Source organism: Chrysemys picta, chromosome 6 (assembly GCF_011386835.1).
Source record: "Chrysemys picta bellii isolate R12L10 chromosome 6, ASM1138683v2, whole genome shotgun sequence".
In the NCBI taxonomy this organism is placed as follows: Eukaryota; Metazoa; Chordata; order Testudines; family Emydidae; genus Chrysemys; species Chrysemys picta.
Genome location: NC_088796.1, coordinates 38,569,744 through 38,592,510, shown reverse-complemented (window position 1 = coordinate 38,592,510; position 22,767 = coordinate 38,569,744). Strand labels below are relative to the sequence as shown.

The 22,767-nt window shown below is 39.3% G+C and overlaps 1 protein-coding gene across 4 annotated transcripts in view; it reads right to left on the bottom strand.

Moving 5' to 3' along the window:
- ZSWIM6 (zinc finger SWIM-type containing 6) overlaps positions 1 to 22,767 on the bottom strand; it is a 162,680-nt gene that overhangs the window by 12,039 nt on the left and 127,874 nt on the right. For all 4 annotated transcript variants that reach the window (XM_005281038.4, XM_008174488.4, XM_005281040.4 and 1 more), the window contains 5 exons: positions 21,020 to 21,196; positions 20,613 to 20,759; positions 16,402 to 16,548; positions 13,221 to 13,481; positions 8,993 to 9,128 (listed from right to left, as the gene is read on the bottom strand). In XM_005281038.4, the coding sequence (XP_005281095.1) occupies positions 8,993 to 9,128; positions 13,221 to 13,481; positions 16,402 to 16,548; positions 20,613 to 20,759; positions 21,020 to 21,196 (868 nt within the window). The remainder of the gene's footprint in view (positions 1 to 8,992; positions 9,129 to 13,220; positions 13,482 to 16,401; positions 16,549 to 20,612; positions 20,760 to 21,019; positions 21,197 to 22,767) is intronic.

Sequence of the window (22,767 nt, the reverse complement as noted above, 5' to 3'; positions counted from 1 at the left end):
ACTTGAGCAACAATGGAGGCCCAGATGTGGCTGTGTTGAGCCTTGATGCATGGTCTCTCTTTTGGCCAGCTTCTTGACCTTCTCCAAACTACTGCTCCAAACACTACAAAAACGTATGAGACACCTCATTGATTTGGAAAGCCCTGTCCCTATTCGGGGAGTGCTCTTTGCAGACACAGCTGGACTCTAGTCACATTCAGGGAAGCAGGACAAGTGACATGCCTCCCTCCAACCAGCAAAACAAGTGACAATCTCCCTCCCACTAGACATCAGAAATGCTTGGATCCCCAGCCCCCAGCAGACCTCAGTCCAATCTCCCCTTCAGCTGGCATAGACTCTCTCCAATAATCCTAAAAAATGTACTGGTTCAGGACTCCAAAAAACTTGGGCACAAGGTTGTTACTATTTTTGTACTGGGTTGACTATTTATTTATTTTTGAAGGGAATTAAATGGGAAGAGGAAGGAAATTGGCATCTCTCCAGTCAGGAAAGGCTCTTCAAAGTCCACTGCATTGAGACATTAGGTGATGAATAAATTGGTTCAATAAGAAATGTATTACAATACTATTCACAAGCTTTTGGGCTTAAATAAAAAAAAAGTATCTCTTTTTTAGGTAGGAGGGTATTTTGCTTACTCACTAAGGACTATAGAATCTATTTGTAAAACCACTGAGGTTTTACAGAAGCATGTCATTCTATTCTCTGCAGGTTCCTAAAACATACAAAAGCAACTTCAAGAGTCTTAGAGAATGGAAAATGTCATCCTGAACCCATTCAAGGGTATTTACACTGTGTGTGTGTTTATATATATATATATATTATATATATATATATAAAAACTCCTCAGTTAGTAAATTTTGTCAATAAGGGGGAGGAAAGAGGAGAAAAAATGATTTGGGTACAAGAGTACTTCCAACTGTTACATGCAGAAGATGTAGAACTGAATAATAGATTATGAATGACAGCAACCAGACAAAGAGCATGAAACACACAGCTTTTGTGAAATCTTGTAGTGATCACTTTATACTTCACTACCACCACCTAGCTTCCAGAACCCTCTGCAAGCCCAATGTAAAAAGGTGAACTGTGCGCTCTCATGTTATTTTTGATGGATTATAAAACATCAGAGTAACAGTCAAAACTGCAGCAGATCTGAAGGCCTCAATTAGATCCAGTCAGGCATTTTATTATTCCTTACTTTTTCAAATCTCATTTTTAAAAAGCAACAAATTATTTAACAAGATTTCAGCTGAAGCTGCCTTCTGATTAAACATGACCTAAAACGGACTCCTCCTAAAATCCAGACAAAAAAAATCCATTCCTAATTTGGGCCCAAATTCTGTCCTCACTATGCACAGAAAACTCAATGAAGTCCAAACAAAGTTCATAATGCCCTGTGATAAAGAAAGTGTGCTAGAGAGCAGTGGCTGTTGAGGGTAGCACATACAGTCCCCGTGCAGACCCAAGTATATAGAAGGGACATCGGCTCCAACTCCCCTCCATTCCTTTCTGCCCATTCAGTATATTAAAGGAGAACTCCAGAAAACAGAGAATGAGTGTGGGTGATTGTGAATATGCAGAGGCAGGATACCGAGAACTCCAGTTACAGGCAAGTAACACTTTCTATCTAGAATTGGCTGTGAAGACTTTTGTGCATTGGAGACTGACTAGTAGTCACACCATCTAGAGACAGGGCTAAGTACTTAAGACTCCATTGAAAATACCAGCTTTTGTGAATAATGAAGCACAACTCTCCTGAATAACGCTGCTCTCCTAAATTGAGAACAGCGTTGCATGAAGGTGTGACTTGAATTCTATGTAGTAGCTTTAAAGATTTCAAGGTTAAGAAATATTTTCATCCCTGTCATGAATGTCATCTGAAATCTAATGGAATAGGCCATAGGCTGTTAGTCAACTAGTCCTTCTGCTTTACGGAAGGAGTCATAGCCATGTAATCATCATATAAAACTTAACTCTTCAGCTAAGTATATATGTTTTTCTCAAGTTAATATAAAATAATCTTCTCTTTTTGGGTTTGTATCAGGAGTTAGAAATATTTTCCCTCATATCACTGAGGTGCTTCCTTAGCTTCTAGGTTGATTAGAGAAAAAAAATATCATGTCTTGGAATGTTCTCATTAAAGGAATTCCTGAAAAGTGATGAGGAATGCAGTCAGAGACAGAACAGGGTGTGACTGGATCACATAGCCTCCATTATCTGCAACACACATCTCTAGTCCACACTGTAACAATACTACTACAGTAGAACCTCAGAGTTACAAACATCTTGGGAATGGAGGTCGTTCATAACTCTGTACAAAATGTTATGGTTGTTCTTTCGAAAGTTTACAACTGAATGTTGACTTAATACAGCTTTGAAACTTTACTATGAAGAAAAAAAATGTTGCTTTCCCTTTTTTAAAGTACTTTACATTTAAAACAATACTGTCCTATATTTGCTTTTTTTTTTTTTGGTCTCTACTCCTGTCCGATTGCATACTTCCGGTTCCAAATGAGTTGTGTGGTTGACTGGTCAATTCATAACTCTGGGGTTCTACTGTACTACTAATAAAGCCAGACATCAAAAGGGAAAGAGGATAATTAAGGGTGGAGGGCAGAACTCTTCCAAAAGCCTCTGCAGGTGGAGCCAGATGAGTTAATGAGAACAGGCTCTGCCATGCTGACAGTTCCTGTTTATCCGCATGTAACTGAATAAGAAGACCCTTTTAGTATTGTTCATACTGAGGTGGTGGTTGAACAGGTAGGAATTACCTCTCAGACTTAAAGGATGTCTCATGCTGAAGGGTGGCTGGATCCCAAGGATCTGACTGTCAACTTGGTCTTCCTGAATCTCTCTAGTATTGTATCTGTTTTTCCATCTGAAAAGGTCAATATCTTCAAAAAATCAAGTCTTCAACCATGACTTGGGCTTCTGGGGAAAGTCCAAGGTCCTTTCTCAGAAAGATGATGTGTTACAGCTGTTGACATTGATCTTACTGAAGTGTCGAATACATTGTACAACGCTTGTGTTGAAATATATTCTGGCCCTCCATGATGGGCTTTAGTTCTTTGCTTTTCTCATCAGGCAGGGAGTCCGTGAAGGGAACAACTTAACCACAGGCGTGAAAGCGATCCCTGGCAATCACTGCTTGATAGTTCACTGTACAAAGTGACAGAGCAGCAACAGAAGCAGACTTGCAACCCAACTGGTCTAGTCTCCTAAATTTTCTCTTGGGGCATCAGAAAGTCTCCTGTACCTTAAATCCTAGGCTATTACTGGTTGATTTATGCCCAGACAAACAGATAAGTTAAACAGTAATAAGTCAGCAAGACCAGATGATATTTACCCAAGAGTTCTGAAGGAAACTGCAAAACTACTAACTATGGTATGTAACCTATCGCTTAAATCAGACTTTGTACCAGATGACTGGAGGGTAACTAATGTAACACTTATTTTTTAAAAAGGCTCCAAAGATGATTCTGGCAACTACAGGCCAGTAAGCTTAGCTTCGGTGCCAGGAAAATTGGTTGAAACCATAGTAAAGAAAATTATCAGACAGATAAACATGATATGTTGGGGAAGAGTCAACATGGCTTTTGTAAAGGGAAATCATGCCTCACCAATCTATTAGAAATCTTTGTCAACAAGAACATGGACAACGGTGATCCAGTTGATATAGTGTATTTGAACTTTTCTGAAAGCTTTTGACAAGGTCCCACACTAAAGGCTCTTAAGCAAAGTAAACAGTCATGGAATAACAAAGAAGGTCCACTCATTAATCAGCAACTGGTTAAAAGATAGGAAACAGAGGGTAGGAGTAAATGGTCAGTTTCCGAAGTGGAGAAAGGTAAATAGCAGTGTCCCCACGATTTGTACTGGATCTATGATGTTCAACATATTCATAAATGATCTGGAAAAGAGGGTGAACAGTGAGGTGGCAAAATTGGCAAATGATAAAAAATTACTCGAGATAGTTAAGACCAAAGCTGACTGCAAAGAGTTAAAAAGGGTTCGGACAGAACTGGGTGACTGGACAACAAAATGGCAGATAAAATTCAATGTTGATAAGTAATGCACATTGGAAAACATAACCCCAACTATATATACACACATAATGACTGGCTCTAAATTACCTGTTACCACTCAAGAAAGATCTTGGAGTCATCATGGATAGTTCTCTGAAAATATCTGCTTAATGTGCAGCATCAGTCAAAAAAGCTAACAATGTTAGGAACTCTTAGGAAAAGGACAGACAATAAGACAGTAAATATAATAATGCCACTATATAAATCCATAGTATGCCCACACTTTGAATACTGTGTTCAGATCTGGTCACCTCATCTCAAAAAAAGATATTTTTGAATTGGAAAAGGTACAGAAAAGGGCAGCAAGAATGATCAGGGTTATGGAACAGCTTCCATCTGAGGAGAGATTAAAAAGACAAACTGCTCATCTTAAAAGAGATGACTAAGAGGGGATATGACAGGTGTATAAAATCACAAATGGTGTGGAGAAAGTGAATAGGGAAGCATTATTTACCTGTTCACATAACACAAGAACTAAGGGACACCCAATGAAATTAATAGGCAGCAGGTTTAAAACAGAGGGAAGTATTTCTTCACACAATGCACAATCAACCTTTGAAACTCATTGCCAGGAGATGTTGAAGGCCAAAAACATATTTGGGTTAGAAAAAAATTAGATGGAGGATAGCTTCATCAATGGCTGTTAACCTCATGCTCCAGGTGTCCCTAAACCTTCAACTATCAGAAGCTGAGACTGGACGACAGTGGACGGACCACTTGAAACCTGCCCTGTTCTGTTCTTTCCCTCTGAAGCACCAGCACTGGCCACTATCAGAAAAAAAATATTAAGCCAGATGGTCCATGGATCTGACCCAGTATGGCCATTCCTAATGTTCAGAAACTTGAGGGCTTATATCCCTTATTTTATTAATCCCATGAAATTTACCTATGTATAATATTTATATAAATGTCTAGGGTTTTCTGGAATTTTGCAAAGCGCTTAATTTCAATACATCTTGTGGCTATGAACTCCATCAGATTAATTGTGCATTGTATAAAAAAAGGTATCCTGTTTTACCTATTTTAAATTGATGCTTTTGAATTTCCTTGTGTGCCTTTTGTTCTATTTAAGAATAAATAAATAAAATAAAAATAAATAAAAGTAGGAGCTCTCTGTTTACTAGAGAATAAACCATTTCCTATTTTATATACCTCTAACAGGTGACTTCCCTCATGCCCCATCTCATCTCCAAACTATATAGCTACTACATCCAAAAATATTTAAGAGTTGCAGAGTCAAGCACTCAGGAGTGCACTCTCAAATGCGCACATGCACATGCAACACATACACATACACACACACACAAACACTGCAGTATTTTTAAATGCTCTGAACAGAACTGAACATAGTATGCAAACTAAGGATTCACCACTGATTCACATAACAACAACATAATATTTTCAGTATTGAACTCGATCCCTTTCTTACTATAGCCTAGCAGCTTGTTTAGTTTTCTAACTATTATTGCACATCGTTAGATTTCACTGATTGGTGCACAATGGCATCCATATTCCCCTCTCCAGCAAATACTTAGGGCATGTCTACTCTATAAACAGTAATTACTATGGTGGCTGACTTCCATGCTACCCTCCTTCTGTCGGAGGTGCACGTCCTCACCAGGAGCGCTTCAACTGACGGAAGAGGGGCAGTGTGGGGACTGAAAGCCAGGGCTCTTAGCTCCGTGCAGCTCCCCACCAGGAGCAGGGGACAGCTGGCCAGGCTTCTCACCTCCCTGAGTGGGGAGCCGGAGGTGGGAAGCCCAGGCAGCAGCCAGGCTGGAAGCGGAGAGTCTGGGGGCAGCAGGGTTCCCAGTGGGGAGCATGGGCAGCGGCCCAGCTGAGAGAGGGGAGTCAGGGTGGGGGGCAGCTGGGCTCTAGCTGGAGCCAACCACTGGCACCGGGCTTTCTTGTCATGGAGCTGTGAAATTGACAGGAATGACAGCCAACAGCCGATGTAAGTAATGCAGGGTCTCCACAGACACGATCACCCTAACTACACCCACATAAGCCTACGCCTCTTGTGGAGGTGGAGTTATGATGTTAGTGTAGCAAGGCACTTACATCACTGGGAGCAAGGATGTGGTGTGTACACTGACAATTACACTGATGTAACGCAGTTTACGTCAACCTAACTCTAAGGTAGACCAGGCCTTAGTTTAGAACTCAGAACTAGGTATAAATAATTCAAATTGTTACTCTAATACACTGAGTTTCATCTGTCAGAGTTAAGCAGTCATTGAGTTTATCTACATTCCTGGGTTCTCTAACCTAAATTTGTGTCATCTGCAATTCTTGCCATTTCACAGTTTGCCCCTTTCTCCAGATCGTTGTTAAATATGGTAAGCACCATCCTAGTATGAATCCTTGGGCATCCCACTATTATCTTCATTTAATGTTAAAAACTGACCAATTAATCATAGTCAGTTTTCTCTCTCTTAACCAGTTTCTAATCTATGGCAGAAGTTTCACTTTTCATCTTTTGAGGAAAGCTTCACTGACATTTTGTGAGGGACTTTGTCAAACACTTTTTGATAGTCTAAATACATCAATATGAATATGTTCTTTTTTCTATTTATCAGACAGTGGCAAGGAAATCAAATACAAGAAGTGATTTTCTTTTGCAAACTTCTGCTGGCTTGTTCCTTCTTAACTGAGCTCATTTAATGTTATGGGTCTGTCTTTAATTGCACTAACCGGTTAACATGGTACAGCCTGGTAAGGTTCTCTGCAAATTAAAGACCACTACCGCCTCTGACAGAGTACTGGGAATCAGCGACTGAACCAGCACTCTGGTCATCGTTTAACCAATCAGGCCCCAGGGAGGGCCTGATTAAGGAGAGGAGTTCCCGATTACCAGACTAGACTGGGGCTGGATAATAAATGACCGAATTAGCCCATGGATAAAAGAGCACAGGAAGAAGGTTCAAGGGGGGGAGAAGCAGGAGAGAGAGGGAAAAGAAAATTAAAAATAGCTCGCAAGGCCCGACGAAAGGGAGTTCTCTGGGAGGAGACACCTTCCTCCACCAGTTGGAGGAGGGGTAGAAAGCGGGGGGATGTAAATACTGTAACTGCACTAGTATGTTTAAAAGGTGGTGGGGTGAAACACTGTAAAAAAAGCTAGACCAAGGTATTTACTAAAGGGAAGGTTGTGGAACGGTCTGTGTGAAGCTAAAAAAGGATGGGCACACTGGGATCCCATCATATTGCCCCCCAGAATCTTTTTTTTTTTTTTAAAGTAGTTAAGTACCAGAGTATTTTACCTAGACAAAAGACTTATGATCAATTACATTCCTAGTGGTTCTTTTGCAGACTTCAAACTTCTGATTACTATTAAAGTGTTTGCGTTGTAATAACGTCCAGAGGCCCCCAATTAGAGTCATGGCCCTATTGTACTAGGCATTGTACACACAAGAAGAGACAGTCCCTGCCCTGAAGAGCTTACAAACTAAGAATGAAATTAAGTGACAATTAAGAATGAATCTGTTTGTGTCTGGCAATTTGTCAGCAATTTCTGAGATATTCCAATCCCCAACCTAGACTTACCCGGCCTAGTTGGTTTTCCTTTTGGAAAGAAAGAACATCCTTTTGGCTAAAGTAAATTATTGCAGCTGGTCACCAATACACTTTTTTGCTTGCCTTCCAGCTTTGTTTTACTTCTGGAACCAACTCATATGTATTGCTTGGGACTAAATCAAGAGTATCCTCTCTTCTTGTGTGCTCTGAAACTAGGTTCAGCAAGCAATTATTTATTGTGTCAAATCTCTCTAAACCATGTCCCAAAATATTTGACCAGTTGTGCAGGTTGCTGGAATGACTCATTATTACTCCTTTAGATTTTGTGGCCTTCAACATCATGCAACCAATTCTCACTATCTTGGATCCAGAGACCAGGAGCATAACCTCTATAATTGTATTTTTATGACCTGAGAATTGTATCCTCATAGATTCTACTTGTAAGAACCAGTGCTTAAATTTCTTCACAGGTTTCATTTCTAGTAGCCAGTTCCTTGAACTTCTAGGTAGTATTGGATCCATGGCAATCCAGATGGGGCCAGTTCCTTCACTGTACTCAGAATGGAGAATATGAATTTAGCCATTCATACTCACTGCTGCCCTGAGAAGTAAAGCCAATGCAAACTGAGAACTTCCTTAGGCATGCCCTTTCTCCCAAATACTGAGAGCGCAACTTGGATACCAGTCCTTCAGATATTTTTAGCAGCTTGACATCCAATTTAATTCCAATCTCATTCCTATCTTCTATCTAGATCTGTACAAGATTGCTTGGTAATGAAGCAAACAAAAAAAGAAAACTGATCTGAACTACACAGCAGCAGAGACCATTATTTTAAAAAATGTACTTTAAAATCAACTCCATAAAGTGAATTTGTAAAATAATAAAGGGTTTGGGGAATAAACTGTCCTGCAGAACAGACTAGACAGAAGAAGGTCCTGAGACCTGCCACTTTCAATGGTAAAGTAACTTTGAGCTGTTAGAGTCATGACCCCCACAACTACCTTTCACATAGCATCCAGATCAACAAGAGGGAGAGCATGATTGTATCAGTCACTGTGGTCTTTTTTTTTTTTCTTTTTAAGATGATTCTGTGTCTGCAACACTGCAGCAAAAGTGGGGATTTCAATGCAATTTACAAATAACTGATTTTACCCAACACCTCTGAGGTAGGCAGTAATTATTGCACATATTAATTGCTTTTACAGATAAAGAAACTGAGGCACAGAGATTGAAGTAATTTATCCTAAGTGTAAAAGAGCTGATATTAGAACACAGGTCTGACTCCCCGCCTTCAATCATCAAGCCTTCCTTCTTTGGGGTTAATCAGTTTACAGCAATTTTTTCTGACTTGGATCTTTGTTTTTGTCTTTCTAGATGAGGTCTGAATACATACCGCATGGCTCTCAGTGCAGTTTTGTATGCCAATTCAGCATCATGAGGTAGGAGAGAGGTGAAGAGATACTTGGCAAATGTGTGCATTGGAACACTCTCTCGATGGATGATTTCGCCTAAACCACTATATGGTCCAGCTGTGAGTGAGAGAGAGAGAAAAAAAACACAGATTTTCATAATCATAGAATCGCAGAATATCAGGGTTGGAAGGGACCTCAGAAGGTCATCTAATCCAACCCCCTGCTCAGAGCAGGACCAATCCCCAGAGATTTTTGCCCCAGTTCCCTAAATGGCCCCCTCAAGGATTGAACTCACAACACTGGGTTTAGCAGGCCAATGTTCATACCACTGAGCTATCCCTCCCCCCGCACTGTCAAACAAACACCACTACTTTCTGGACCTTAAAAAAAAAACTGTTTAAATTATAAATTGTTAATATGCCAAGAAAAATGTCCAACACAAAGGGAAAATATTCAAATAGTCATGGTAGGGTGGGGGCCTTACAAATGATCAGATCTAAGCTCTTGCAATGTCAGTGCTAAATAAAAACATAAAAAAAGAGGTATTCTGTTGGGCTTATTGTAGGATTCAGGCAGTCCATGGGTTACAGAACTCTTCTAAATTTATAGATGAATTTAAAATTATTTTCCCAAAGTTTATAATTAAAATCTGCAGTTTAAGTGAGGCTACTTTAGGCAGTAACCATTTTACCGAAAAGTACACTTTTCACACTGAGAATGGGGCCTCCCCAATATCAGAATGGCCGTCAGCAACAGGAAGAAGTTACTGTTCACATTTTGTTTAAACATCTTCTAATACTTCTCAAGCACCATCAAGAGGAGACTGGAACACATTTTATATTGAGCCCCCAAAAGATCAGTTTCCAGTTGACATATGCCAAATATCACAAGACTCATGATAAAAATCAGAAGCCTCAGCAACACTGAAGACTTGCAGTTAAATTAAGCAAAAAATTAAAATAGAATATACCTTGCAACAACTTTTAGTCTCCTGCTTTTCCATGCATTTAAATGGTAGCTACATACAGTGTGAATTAATCTATGTTAAACATCTAAAAGGTTATCTTCATATTGCATTACTAACTCTTTTTTGTTACCCCTAATTATGAAGAAAGACTCACTACACACAACTGATGTGATTATAATCTTAAATCACTGCAGTTTTTCTTTATGTGTTGACATTGGTTGTGCCTAAATTGTCTGAATGTACTGAACTCTTTGCAGTTAGGATTTCTCAGCACACAACAATGCAAGAGCTCCTTACCCACTCTTTGTAACTGTGTACTAGACAAGCATATTGCTACTCATTTAACCTCTACAGATTTCCTGCTATGACCACTTGCTTATTGCTCTCAGAAATCATGACAAGAAACAATGATCTGAAAGCCTATCCCTTCATTCAAAGAAGCGTGTAACAGACATCAGGGAAAGCTTGAGAAGCCATTCTGTCACAAAGGCTCTCAAACCTGGGAGGGAGGGGGAGATCCCGAGCGGCCGCGGCGCGTGAATCAACTGTTTCGCATGCCGCGGCCGCTCGGGATCTCCCCCTCCCTCCTGGGTTTGAGAGCCTGGGAGGGAGGGCGAGCAGCGGTGCGCCAGCGGCAGCAGCGGAGGTGAGTTAGAGCGGCCGGGGCACATTTTTAGGGGCGGCATGGCCCGCGCCAGAATGCCGCCCCTAAAAATGTGCCGCCCCAAGCACCAGCTTGTTTTGCTGGTGCCTAGAGCCGGCCCTGCCCTCATGCAAGCACAGAATATTCACACCACACCTACGACTCCTCAGTTATTCAACAAGTAATATGTAAGCACCTAGAATAAGGAATAGCCAGCATGGATTTGTCTAAAACAAGTCATACCAAACCAACGTAATTTCCTTCTTTGACAAAATTATTGGTCTAGTGGATGGGGGAAAGCAGTACACATGATATCTAAATTGATACAGTCCCATAGGACACTCTCGTACACAAACTAAAGGAAACGCAGTCTAGATGAAATTACTATTGGGGGGTGGGGGGGTGCACAACTGGTTCAAAGACCATATTCAGAATACTTATCAATGATTTGCTGCCAAACTGGGAGGATTTGTCTAGTGAAGTTCTGCAGATGTCAGTCCTGGGTCTGGTACTATTCAATATTTTCATTAATTACTTGGATAATGGAGCAGAGACTATGCTTACAAAATCTGCAGATGACACCAAGCTGGGAGGGGTTGCCAGCACTTTGGAAGACAGAATTAGAATTCAAAATGACTTTGACAAATTGGAGAACAAGAATTCAACAAGATGAATTTCAATAAAAGATAAGTGTTGTAATTTACACTAAGAAAAAAATCAAATGCACAACTACAAAATGGGGAATAAGTGGGTCGGTGGTAGTCCTGCTGAAAAGGATCTGGCGATTATAGTGGATCATAATTAATTGAATGAGTTAATACTGTGATGCAGTTGCAAAAAGGCCGATCAGTCTGGGGCATTTTAACAGGAGTGTTGTCTGTAAGACACGGGAGGCAATTGTCCTGCTGTGTTCGACACTGGTGAAACCTTAGCTGGAGTACTGTGTCCAGTTCTGGGCACCACAATTTAGGAAACATGTGGACAAGTTGGAGAGAGCTCAGAGAAGAGCAACAAAAATGATAAAAGGTTTAGAAAGCCTGACCTATGAGGAAAGGTTAAAAAACTTGGCATATTTAGTCTTGAGAAAAGAAGACTGAGGGGAGACCTGCTAACAGTCTTCAAATATGTTAAGGTCTGTTATAAAAAGTGCTGATCAGTTGTTCTCCAAGTCCACTGAAGGCAGGACAAGAAGTAATGGGCTTGATCTTCAGCAAGGGAGATTAGGGTTAGATACTAGGAAAAACTTTCTAATTATAAGGGTATGTCTTCACTACCCGCTGGATTGGCGGGTAGCAATTGACCCACCGGGGATCGATTTATCGTGTCTACTCTAGACGCGATAAATCAATCCCCGAGCACTCTCTCGTCGACTCTTGTACTCCAGCACCGCAAGAGGCGCAAGCAGAGTCGACGGGGGAGTGGCAGCAGTCAACTCACTGCGGTGAAGACACCACGGTAAGTCGACCTAAGTATGTCGACTTCAGCTACGTTATTCACGTAGCTGAAGTTGCATAATTTAGATCAATCCCTCCCCCCAGTGTAGACCAGGGCTAAGGGTGGTTAAGTGCTGGAATAGGCTTCCAAGGAAATACCCATACCTGGCTTCCAAGGAAATACCTGTGGAATACCCATCAGGTTTTTAATAACAGGTTGGACAAACATCTGTCAAGGATAGTTTAGGATTACTTGGTCTTGCCTCAGCACAGGCAGCTGGACTTGATACTTCCTAAGGTCCCTTCCAGCCCTACGTCTCTATGTTTTGAGGATTTCCTTTGAAGCCCTTTCCTCTTAAAAAATCCCAAGTAAAAAAACCATGACCTGCTCACTAAAAAGGAGCTTAAAGTAATATATTTTAGGTCTTTTTAAAAACCAAAAAGTCTTAGTCTCAAAGCATGCAAGTAAATGTGTATGCAATTTTGCACACTTTCAGCACTTAACTGGGTTGCAAATAATGTAGATATGATACTTAAGTGATACAATTATTTTTCTCCACAAAATTTCAGCCACAAAAAAAAATCAGGTTATTTTTCAAAATCAAGCCCTAAATACTATACTTTTTATGTTTGATTAGGCACTATATGTACTTACGAATACGTCACTTTTATCATCACTATATCCACAATGTGCAATATTCAGTTTCTGCACCAATGGTCTCAAATGAATCATTTGAGCTATTTAGTCTTGGACAGCAATAAAACCCTTGTTGATTTACGAGGCTATCAGTATTTTGTCAGACTGCAAGTGACATATTTAGAATCTTGCTACCAGAGAACAATTGATAATAGTCAATACCTTTATTTATCAATTGTGAGCCTGAACTGCATCATTAGGATACCAAAGCTATGAATAACTTACAATTTAATTTGAAGCACAAATGCAATAAAAATGAAAAGCAAGGGACCATAGGTCAGCAAGATGCTTTATCTTTCCAACGATACAATATTTTGAAGTACATTAGATTTTATGATTAGAGAGTGGAAAGAAGATCTTTAACGGGAGTGATTATACTTCTTAAAAAAATATTAAAATTAGTAAACAAGTTAGCTCCCACAGGAATACTTTTTTTTATTACAAAAGTTTAACATCTATTTCAAGATACCTTCTAATAGGAAGACTGCTTGCTTTCGAAAGATCTTCACCAGTGTATCATCCAATTCAATTTCCTGTAGCTTAGAAATGAGCTGCTCCTCATTTCGACAAACCTTCTCTTGTGCATACAAGCCATCTGGCATTATTCGCTGCTGCCCCAGACCTATCAATGCTACTTCCACAGCCAGCGTTAAGTAAGATTCCCCTTCTTCTAAGAATTTGTGTGAAGGCGGGTGCTGGTACTCCAGAGATTTGCACTGCCCCATGTTGTCTGTAAAGGGTCACAAAACAAATAATACATCAAACAATTTTCATCAATAATTGGCCTGCAATCTCACATTCAAACAATTAAAATAACAGGTAAACTAAATAAGTGTTTTTAAAAAGTGAATTACTGTATTAACTTTGAAAGGTGCCACTAAATATCACTCTTCAGTTTTGGTAACTATCTGTTTTCAAATATCTTTTTAAAAGGTTAAGATAAAAGAATACTGCCCTATTGTAAATCAATAGAGACCTTCCATTCAATTCTTTAGGACAGAAATGCATGCAACTGTCATTGAAAAATAAAGCCACAACTGAAAGCCACACATCTATACTAAAATAAAGCCACACATCTATACTTAAGGTTGCAGTAACTTCCAAAAGCCAGGGAACTCAGGTAAGAATGAGAGATTTCATACTCAAGTGATAGCGGTTATGAAAAATAGCAACTGTCCCAACTTTGTGTTCATAAGGCTGAAATATCAGCGTGCACTTTGAATTTCTTTGTTTTCACCCCATTCAGTAACTACTCAAGCCCTGATCCTGCAAAGGGCTGGTAAGGAGAGGACCCTTACATCTTCATAGATTTCCACTGAAGTTAGTAGGAATCCATGTAGGGTCTGTTCCTGCAAATCCATTAGCAGGATCACAGTCAATGATTATTTGAACATCCATCTGTTTGCTAGTCATAGCATCACAGCACTGGAAGGGACCTCAAAAGGTCATCTAGTCCAGTCCCTTTAGGGTGACCAGATGTCCTGATTTTATAGGGACAGTCCTGATATTTGGGGCTTTTTTTTTTTTTTTTTAATATGGGCTCCTATTACCCCCCACCCCCGTCCCAATTTTTCACACTTGCTATCTGGTCACCCTAAATCCCCTGCACTCATCGCAGGACTAAGTATTATCTAGACCATTCCTGACAGGTATTTGTCCAACCTGCTCTTAAAAATCTCCAATGATAGAGATTCAACCACCTCCCTAGGCAATTTAGTTTAGCGCTTAACCACCCTGACAGTTAGGAAGTTTTTCCTAATGTCCAACCTAAACCGCCCTTGCTGCAATTTAAGCCCATTGATTCTTGTCCTATCCTCAGAGGGTAAGAAGAACAGTTCTTCTCCCTCCTCTTTGTAACAACCTTTTATGTACTTGAAAACTGTTATGTCCCCTCTCAGTTTTCTCTTTTCCAGACTAAACAAACTCAATTTTTTCAATCTTCCCTCATAGATCATGTTTTCTAGACCTTTAATCATTTTTTTTTTCTCTTCTCTGGACGCTCTCCAATTTGTCCACATCTTTCCTGAAATGTGGTGCCCAGAACTGGACATAATACTCCAGTTGAGGCCTCATCAGCGTGCTGTAGAACGGAAGAATTACTTCTTGTGTCTTGCTTACAACACTCCTGCCAATGCATCACAGAATGATGTTCTCTTTTTATACAACAGTGTTATACTGTTGACTCATATTTAGCTTGTGGTCCACTATAACCCCCAGATCCTTTTCTGCAGTACTCCTTCCTAGGCAGTCATTTCCCATTTCATGTGTGCGCAACTGATTGTTCCTTCGTAAGTGGAGTGCTTTGCATTTGTCCTTATTGAATTTCATCCTATTTACTTCAGACCATTTCTCCAGTTTGTCCAGATCATTTTGAATTTTAATCCTATCTCCAAAGCATTTGCAACCCCTCCCAGCTTGGTATCATCCGCAAACTTTAGAAGTGTACTCTCTATGCTATTATCTAAATCATTGATGAAGATATTTATACATTTTTTTAAATGTAAGAATTATTTATGATATGGTAAATATATTTCTGAATGTCGTTAAACTCAACTTGTTCCTTAGCAAGGGCAACATAAAATTTCAATATTGAACAAGTTATAAATAAATGCATTATTATGTTTGTATAAATTTGTTTAACGTTTTATTCTCGTATTATAGCGTGCTTGTTGTTTTCTTATATAGCACCAAAAATTTGCATGGAGCTTCACAGATACACCATATTACAAAATATGGTCCCTACCCCAAAGAGCTTACAAACTAAATCAGACACAAAATAGATTTTGACAAAATAGCTATAGGAAAGACAACTGTAGCAATGAGAAGGGATACTGCTCTTGGGAGACCATTTTTACTAGAAAGCATATCATGCACGTGATTTGTTGTTAAACATATTTGCTGTATTTTTACCTTTCTAAATTTAAAGTTTTTCCAGAAGTAAATGATTCAGGATTAGAAGTTTATTGAAGAAAAACTAGCTCAATTGAAAAATCCACACACAAATATTGGTTTAGTTTTTAACCAAAACTGATTTTTTTTAGATTTTTCTCACCCAAATGAAAAACCAAAATTGTTTCAGAAATGTTGATTCAAAATGAAACACAATCAACCTTTCTGAAAAAATATTTTGGAGTTTTTTTTTTTTGGCCAAAACTATTTGCGAAATTCAACCCAAATCCATGTACACAGCAAATTCGTTTTTTTCTGCAAATTTAGTATTTGCCAAAAAAAAGTTTGCCCATTTCTACTGCTGCTATAACTCATTATATGTTAGTTCTATAAGATTACCCTGTAAAACAGCATGCATTACACTAGGTATACCATCATTTTTAGATTTTTCCAGTAATTTCTTAGAACTAGGATCTAGTATTTACTTATCCAAAGCAACAAACCAAGTTTTATTAAATAGATATTTCCAGCATAAAAGACAGGCATTCTTCAAGTTTGAAATAATCATCAGCAATGTTTAAGGTTGTTTTCAGTTAAAGGTAATTAAAAAATATTTCCTTCAAGCACTGCCTCCCATGTTTTCATAGGGAATGCTCTGCTCTGAAGCAAATGTTTCCTTAAAGTTAATTTGAAGAGGAAAAGTAGTAAAATGTTCAAAATTTCTCAAGAAACAAATAAGACAGAACTAGAAACAGTTTTACCTGTGAAGTCTGAGAAGCCATGGAAGCTTTCATCATCCACCCTGCAGGCTTCCATAAGGCTACTGAAGAGGGTGCCAACTGGATCCAATGGGTGCCCCACCCAGCCTTCAAGATTAGTTATTGAGGTTACTCCTTTGTGGAGAAGTTCTACATCAGGAAAATTAGAGAAATATAAAATGATAGGTGAGTTTTAGCAATCAACACTAAAAACAAGACAAGACATTATCCTGGGCACTCTGTCCAACATCCATAGAATTCACAATAGTTTGTGTTTAGAAATAAACAGAGTAATACTTTTCTGACTACTTATTTGCTGTCCCTCAAACATGTAAAGGGAAAGGAATGAAGCTCTCTCACAGCTCTACTTTCCACATGCTCCAGAGGGCTCACCATGGGTCAAAAATTCCAACCCTAGTGTCTTTTTGAAAACTGTTATTTGCTAGCCATGTAGTCCCCTGGGTGAGGGGAGTGGGAGAGAAAGCATCTTTGCTGAAAAGTTACAGTAAAGAGGAAACACTTCTGTAAGATAAATGGCAATTTCAGTTTCCTCATCCAGAAACATTGCAGCACCATTTTTATATTCTAAGTGAATCTGATAGAGCTGAGAGAAATAATAAAAATACTTTAAAGTGTTCCATTTTCATAAATAAAATATGAGCTTATCTTGCATCTAAATATTTATTAAAGTAATAAACTCAGGATGACAGCTTCTTTTAAAAAAAACAGAGTCAAGGGTTTAAATGAGGTATTGTATACAAGAAAAAACTGCCCTTTAAATTGACAAAGTGTGGTTTCTTGTCATTCTTAAATTCAAGGCAACAAATTCCTCCATGGATACTTTGTTTCATAGCTGTCAACTATCAATCAATCAGAGCATGAAAAAAATTATTGTTTAGCACAGTGAATTGAAGGAAGTACAGCTGTGGTAATAGAGGTTATAGGGTCCCCAAATTCCTTTTCTACGAGCAGACATTCCCATGACAGTAGCTTCCTTTTGATTGCAATTCTAAACTTATGTTTCCCCTGGACATGTATGTACTGTGTAAATACGTGAGATTAAAGGCCATATTGGTAAAAAACCTTAACTGCATAAAAAACCCACTGAGTGTAATAATTGTGCTCTATTTCTCCATTCCAAATACCCTTGCAGATGCAACTCCTCCTGTCCCATTTCACAGGAAAAGTGTCATTTCTAAGATTGATCATGCTTAATACACATCATCAAGCTTTAGAAGACTGGAAAGATTGCTTCTTACTTATCTGATATGTGGAGCTATTCAAACAGCACAGCTACAGCATAGAAATTAAAAATTTCAAGCTGAAAAACATTACTAGGACGACTTTTTTTGGGACTCGACTGACATGTTTATTGTAATCAATAACATACTCAGAAAATAAAACAATTGTTCCACCAAGTAGTGTGTGTGAAAAAGATTAAACCAAAAAAGATTACTGTAACAATCAAGACTGCCACATGCCAACATGAATAACCTCTGCCTTCTGAATGATACCCTTGTATTTGATTATACCTATTTTTGTCTGTTGCAGTGTCACAACAAACAAAGGCTTCAATCCTCCAATCACATATCCAGATATTTAACTCTACTCATATGGGATGTATCAGCAGAAGTGTTGTAAGCAAGACATGAGAAGTAATTATTCTGTTCTACTCTGCGCTGATTAGGCTTCAGCTGGAGTATTGTCCAGTTCCGAATGCCACATTTCGGGAAAGAGGTGGACAAATTGGGAGACAGTCCCGAGAAGAGCAACAAAAATTATTAAAGATCTAGAAAACATGACCTATGAGGGAAGATTGAAAAACATTGAGTTTGTTTTGTCTGGAGAAGAGAAGTCTGAGGAGGGACATGATAACAGTTTTCAAGTCCATAAAAGGTTGTTGCAAGGAGGATGGAGAAAAATTGTTTTCCTTAACCTCTGAAGCAATGGGCTTAAATTGCAGCAAAGGAGGTTTAGGTTGGACATTAGGAAAAACTTCCTAACCGTCAGTGGTTAAGCACTGGAAAAAAATCGCCTAGGGAGGTTGTGGAATCTCCATTGTTGGAGATTTTAAAGAGCAGGTTAGACAAACACCTGTCAGGGATGGTCTAGATAATACTGAGTCCTGTCATCAGTGCATGGGCCTGGACTAGATGACCTCTCAAGGTCCCTTCCAGTCCTATGATTCTATTTGAGTAACCCGATTGACGTCAATGGGACTACAAAGGCATGAATAAACCTACACAGTTACATATAGTGTCTGTGGGACTGGGCCTAAAACAAAAACCGCTATGGGCAGGAGTCAAGTCTTTACTTGCATATATGTGAGATGTCTAGCACATTTCTGAGTGCTCTAGTTAAAAAAAAAAAAAAAAAAGCCCCCAAGGGGAAAAAAGCAAGAACTGCAACATAAAAAAAAAAAAACCCACACATCTCAAACTAAAACAGTGTTCTCAGCTGTTCTTACACAGTGTGGACCACATGTTGGAGAAACGGTCTCATGGACAATAACATCCCTATGGTAACTGCAGCAATTGCTTACATGGAAAACTAATGTTAGAAAATAATTTAGTGTATTTTAGCTGTCTAGTTGGGCAATTTAGCAGCTGGAAATGAGAAACACCAGTAGTATGTGACTAGTCAGCTGCTTGCAGACCACCAACAGGTTCTCCACCCAGCACCAGTGGTTCTCGCAGTCTCTCTCTCTCTCTCTCACACCCACCCACCCCTCAGTTTGGAAAATGGCAAAGCCATGGGATGTTGAGTGAAGATGTGTTACATAGTGAAATCTCACTGATAATTCTGAGTAATAGTGACAGTTCTTTGCACTCATATAGAGCTTTTTATCTAAGGATCTCAAAATACTGTACAAACATTAATGAATGTAGTTTCACAGAATCCATCAAAGGTCAGCAAGTGCTGCTAAGCTGGTTTTATAGTTAGGAAAACTGAGGCAGAGAGAGATTGAAGGTTACATTTTCAAGCCAGGTGTCCACCCGGTCTCTGCTTATGCTCTCACACACTTATTTCTGTACAAACACCGTCACATGCTTTAAAAGTTTAAACACATCATCACACACAGGTATCTGCATCCAAAATGCACAGATGTATGTGCAAACAAAAATAGAGACTAGAGTCTAAAAAACAAGCTTTAATGCAGAATTCCTTGGAAGAACTGGGAATAGAACTCAGATCCCTAGCTTCCATTTCTGTTCCTTAACAAAGCCATCCCTTCTTCCCTGTACATGAGGAAGCCTGTTCAGGTCCAAGCCACCCTTTTACTTCTAACCTTAATGTTAGATTAATTTGAGTGGCCAAGGACTGAACAGGCCTTTCGGAGACTAGACCATTACGAGATAATTCCTTCAAAAATAAGGATGAAGTACATTGTTAGGACAGTGCTGACAAAATTACACCACAGATGGCAGTGATTAGAGAACTTCTTTCCAGTTATATTAATCCAGCATCCTTCACAAGCACTAAAACTTAAGAGTCTGATTCTACACTAGGCATTTCTTCAATTATTTTGTTATCCTTTCTGTCTCAGAAATACATGGCTCAAACTAAATTCTCCACAGGAAAAGAAGAACAAACAAAAAACCCCAAACCATGCAACCATACACAAAATTCTCCATTTTAAAAAGATTACACAAAATCAATATTTGTATTGTGATAATGCCCGAATCTCCTGATCAGGATCAGGACCCCAATTATGCTAAGTATATTACAAAAAGAGACAGGGAGATATAGTTCTTGCCCTAAAGAGCTTTCAATCTAATAAAAGACTTAGACATCCAAAACATTACATTTCTCACTGGTCAAATAAACTAGTAATGAAGAGTTACTAACAGTCACCTCCACTTCTGTTGCTTCTAAGTGCTGGTCCACACTAACCCCCCACTTTGAACTAAGATACGCAACTTCAGCTACATAAATAACGTAGCTGAAGGCGAAGTATCTTAGTTCGAACTTACTGCGGGTCCACACGCAGCAGGTAGGCTCCCCCGTCGACTCCGCGTACTCCTCTCGCGGAGCAGGAGTACCGGTGTCGACGGCGAGCACTTCCGGGATCGATCCCAGAAGATCGATTGCTTACCGCCGGACCCGGAGGTAAGTTTAGACGTACCCTAATAGAGTTTCCTCATGCAAAGCTCCATACCAGTTTTCTGGTCATCTTGTAATGTCCTTTGACCTTCTCTCTTCCCTACATTTACCTTTCTTCTGAGCCCGGAACATGTCCAGCTGTTTCTGCTGCTGTCTTCTTAGTGTGTTAACAATAGCTATTGCTAGCCTCAGTGCTTCTCTTGGGTATCCATGAGATCGTAATGCATCAACCCTTGCACAGGCTGTAGGAACATGTTCTAAAACAGAGAACATAATTGGAAAAAAATACATCCATGTCTGTAACACCTCCCGATTTTACTATGCTGCTTGAAAGATTATTTATTTATAAGCTATGTGAAGGGACTTAAAAGGTTATTTCTGAACCAGCATTTGAAGGAAGGATCTGTTCCTATTTCCAGGCCTTCCATTCATCTTTCCACCATCCCCCAAAAATAATGCCATAGAAACTGAACAAAGCAGCAAGTCATAGAAACGTCTTTCCGGTTTAGCCACTTACCATGCCAGAGGGGCCACCCGTGAGAGTCAAAGAGTGAGTTTTCAGTGTCGTCATGGTAACAGTAGTTGGTGTATAAGTCACTGCTGATAATGTGCTGTAAGTGGCTGTCCTGCCAGTGGAGATCGCATGCCTCAATAGCTCGAGTGAACACCGTCCGATGCGGTCTGTTTGATGAATCTGTCATTTTCACAAATACAGAGAGCTGTCATCAACTTTTATTTATGCACATTTTAATAAATCAGTCACAATATTTTTCAGTCTTGCTGTCTAATTCCTCCCCTCACACTCGTGGTACCCTGTCTCCTTAAGTAGCAAACTGCAGTTGACATTTTTCACATCCTAAATATTAGATAAATCAGATGTTTTTTCCACTTATTCACTTTTCCTTCATAAAAAAAGAAAAACCATCAACATCCATTAAAACTAATGCTAAACGGTGCTCTGTAAAGAGATCTGTCAAATCGCCTTCTATTTTATCAATGTATATTGAACACTCCAACTAGACAGACTAAGAGGGCATTCAGCACACTTCCACATTCTTCTTGTATCCTGGAAGATCCAGTCCTGCAAGTATCATTGGCTTCTACCTGTCACTTCAGCCACATAACTCTGTTGGAATACTGAGTCAGTGTATTGGAGCAGGACTCTGATAAGTTGTTGCTTTTTATTTTGTTTTTAAAGGTGACATGGTATGGTTCTACACAGTTTAAAATACTTGTAACCTGTGTCATATTAAATAAATTTTTTAAAAGGTATAAAATACTTGGAATAAAGTGAACATAGTATACTAAAAATCACAGCACTGATCTGAATTTCTATTGGACAACTCCATGTGGCAGCAGAATTCTGTTGCTGCCAAGATATCCGTCAGAGCTGAAATCAGCATAACAAGTTGGGCTGGACATTAGGAGACCCAACAAGAAAAATCTTTGTAGTGAGTTATGTGCTGAATGTTCCCAGTTTTCCCCGGCCACAGGTGGAGATTAAAAGCTAATCTGGAAGTGAATGAAATTTGACAATTCCCTTCACAGGTATCTTTCAAGAGACTGCATGTGACCCACGGGAGACACCTCACCAGTCCAAGCTTTTATCTTTTTCTTCCACAGGCATTAAATTTTCCTTCATTTTATATCAATTTGAAATCAATGTTTATTCCAAATATTGTAGACATGAGGCTTCCCAGATCCATGTTTCTGTATTGCAAGATTATATTCTTATATAAATAGAGCTCTTACTTGTATAAATGGAGGACATTTCCCCCACCCTGGTCCTTAGCAAAGCAGCATCCTTTGCCCAAGGAGGGCCGGATGGGACTTTCTTCAAAGTTGAACATCTCTCCTAGATTAACCATAGAGACTGCTGCAGAGCAACAAGACACCTCCCCTCTCCAAGAAGACAGTGTCCTGCCTCTGCAACAGTCCCAGCCCCATGAATAGAACCTGGGATCTTGTGTCAGTGCAGAGTGTTAACCACAGGGCTGATCCCACAAATAGATGCTTCATTTTAACACATCTAATTTCATTTAGTTGCAGTAGCATCTCTTTAAATAGCTACTGAAAGCTTCACAACTGAAGAAAACCACATATAGAAAAGCTCAGAAAAGCACGCCGGCAGTGATACCAGCTTAAAGAGCAAGCAAAAAAACAAACCAAAAATGTTTATATGATATACTTTAAGTACAATTCATGAAATTAACTGAAATAGAGATACATGGAGCATAGATAAGACTACATTTTTATAAAACAAAC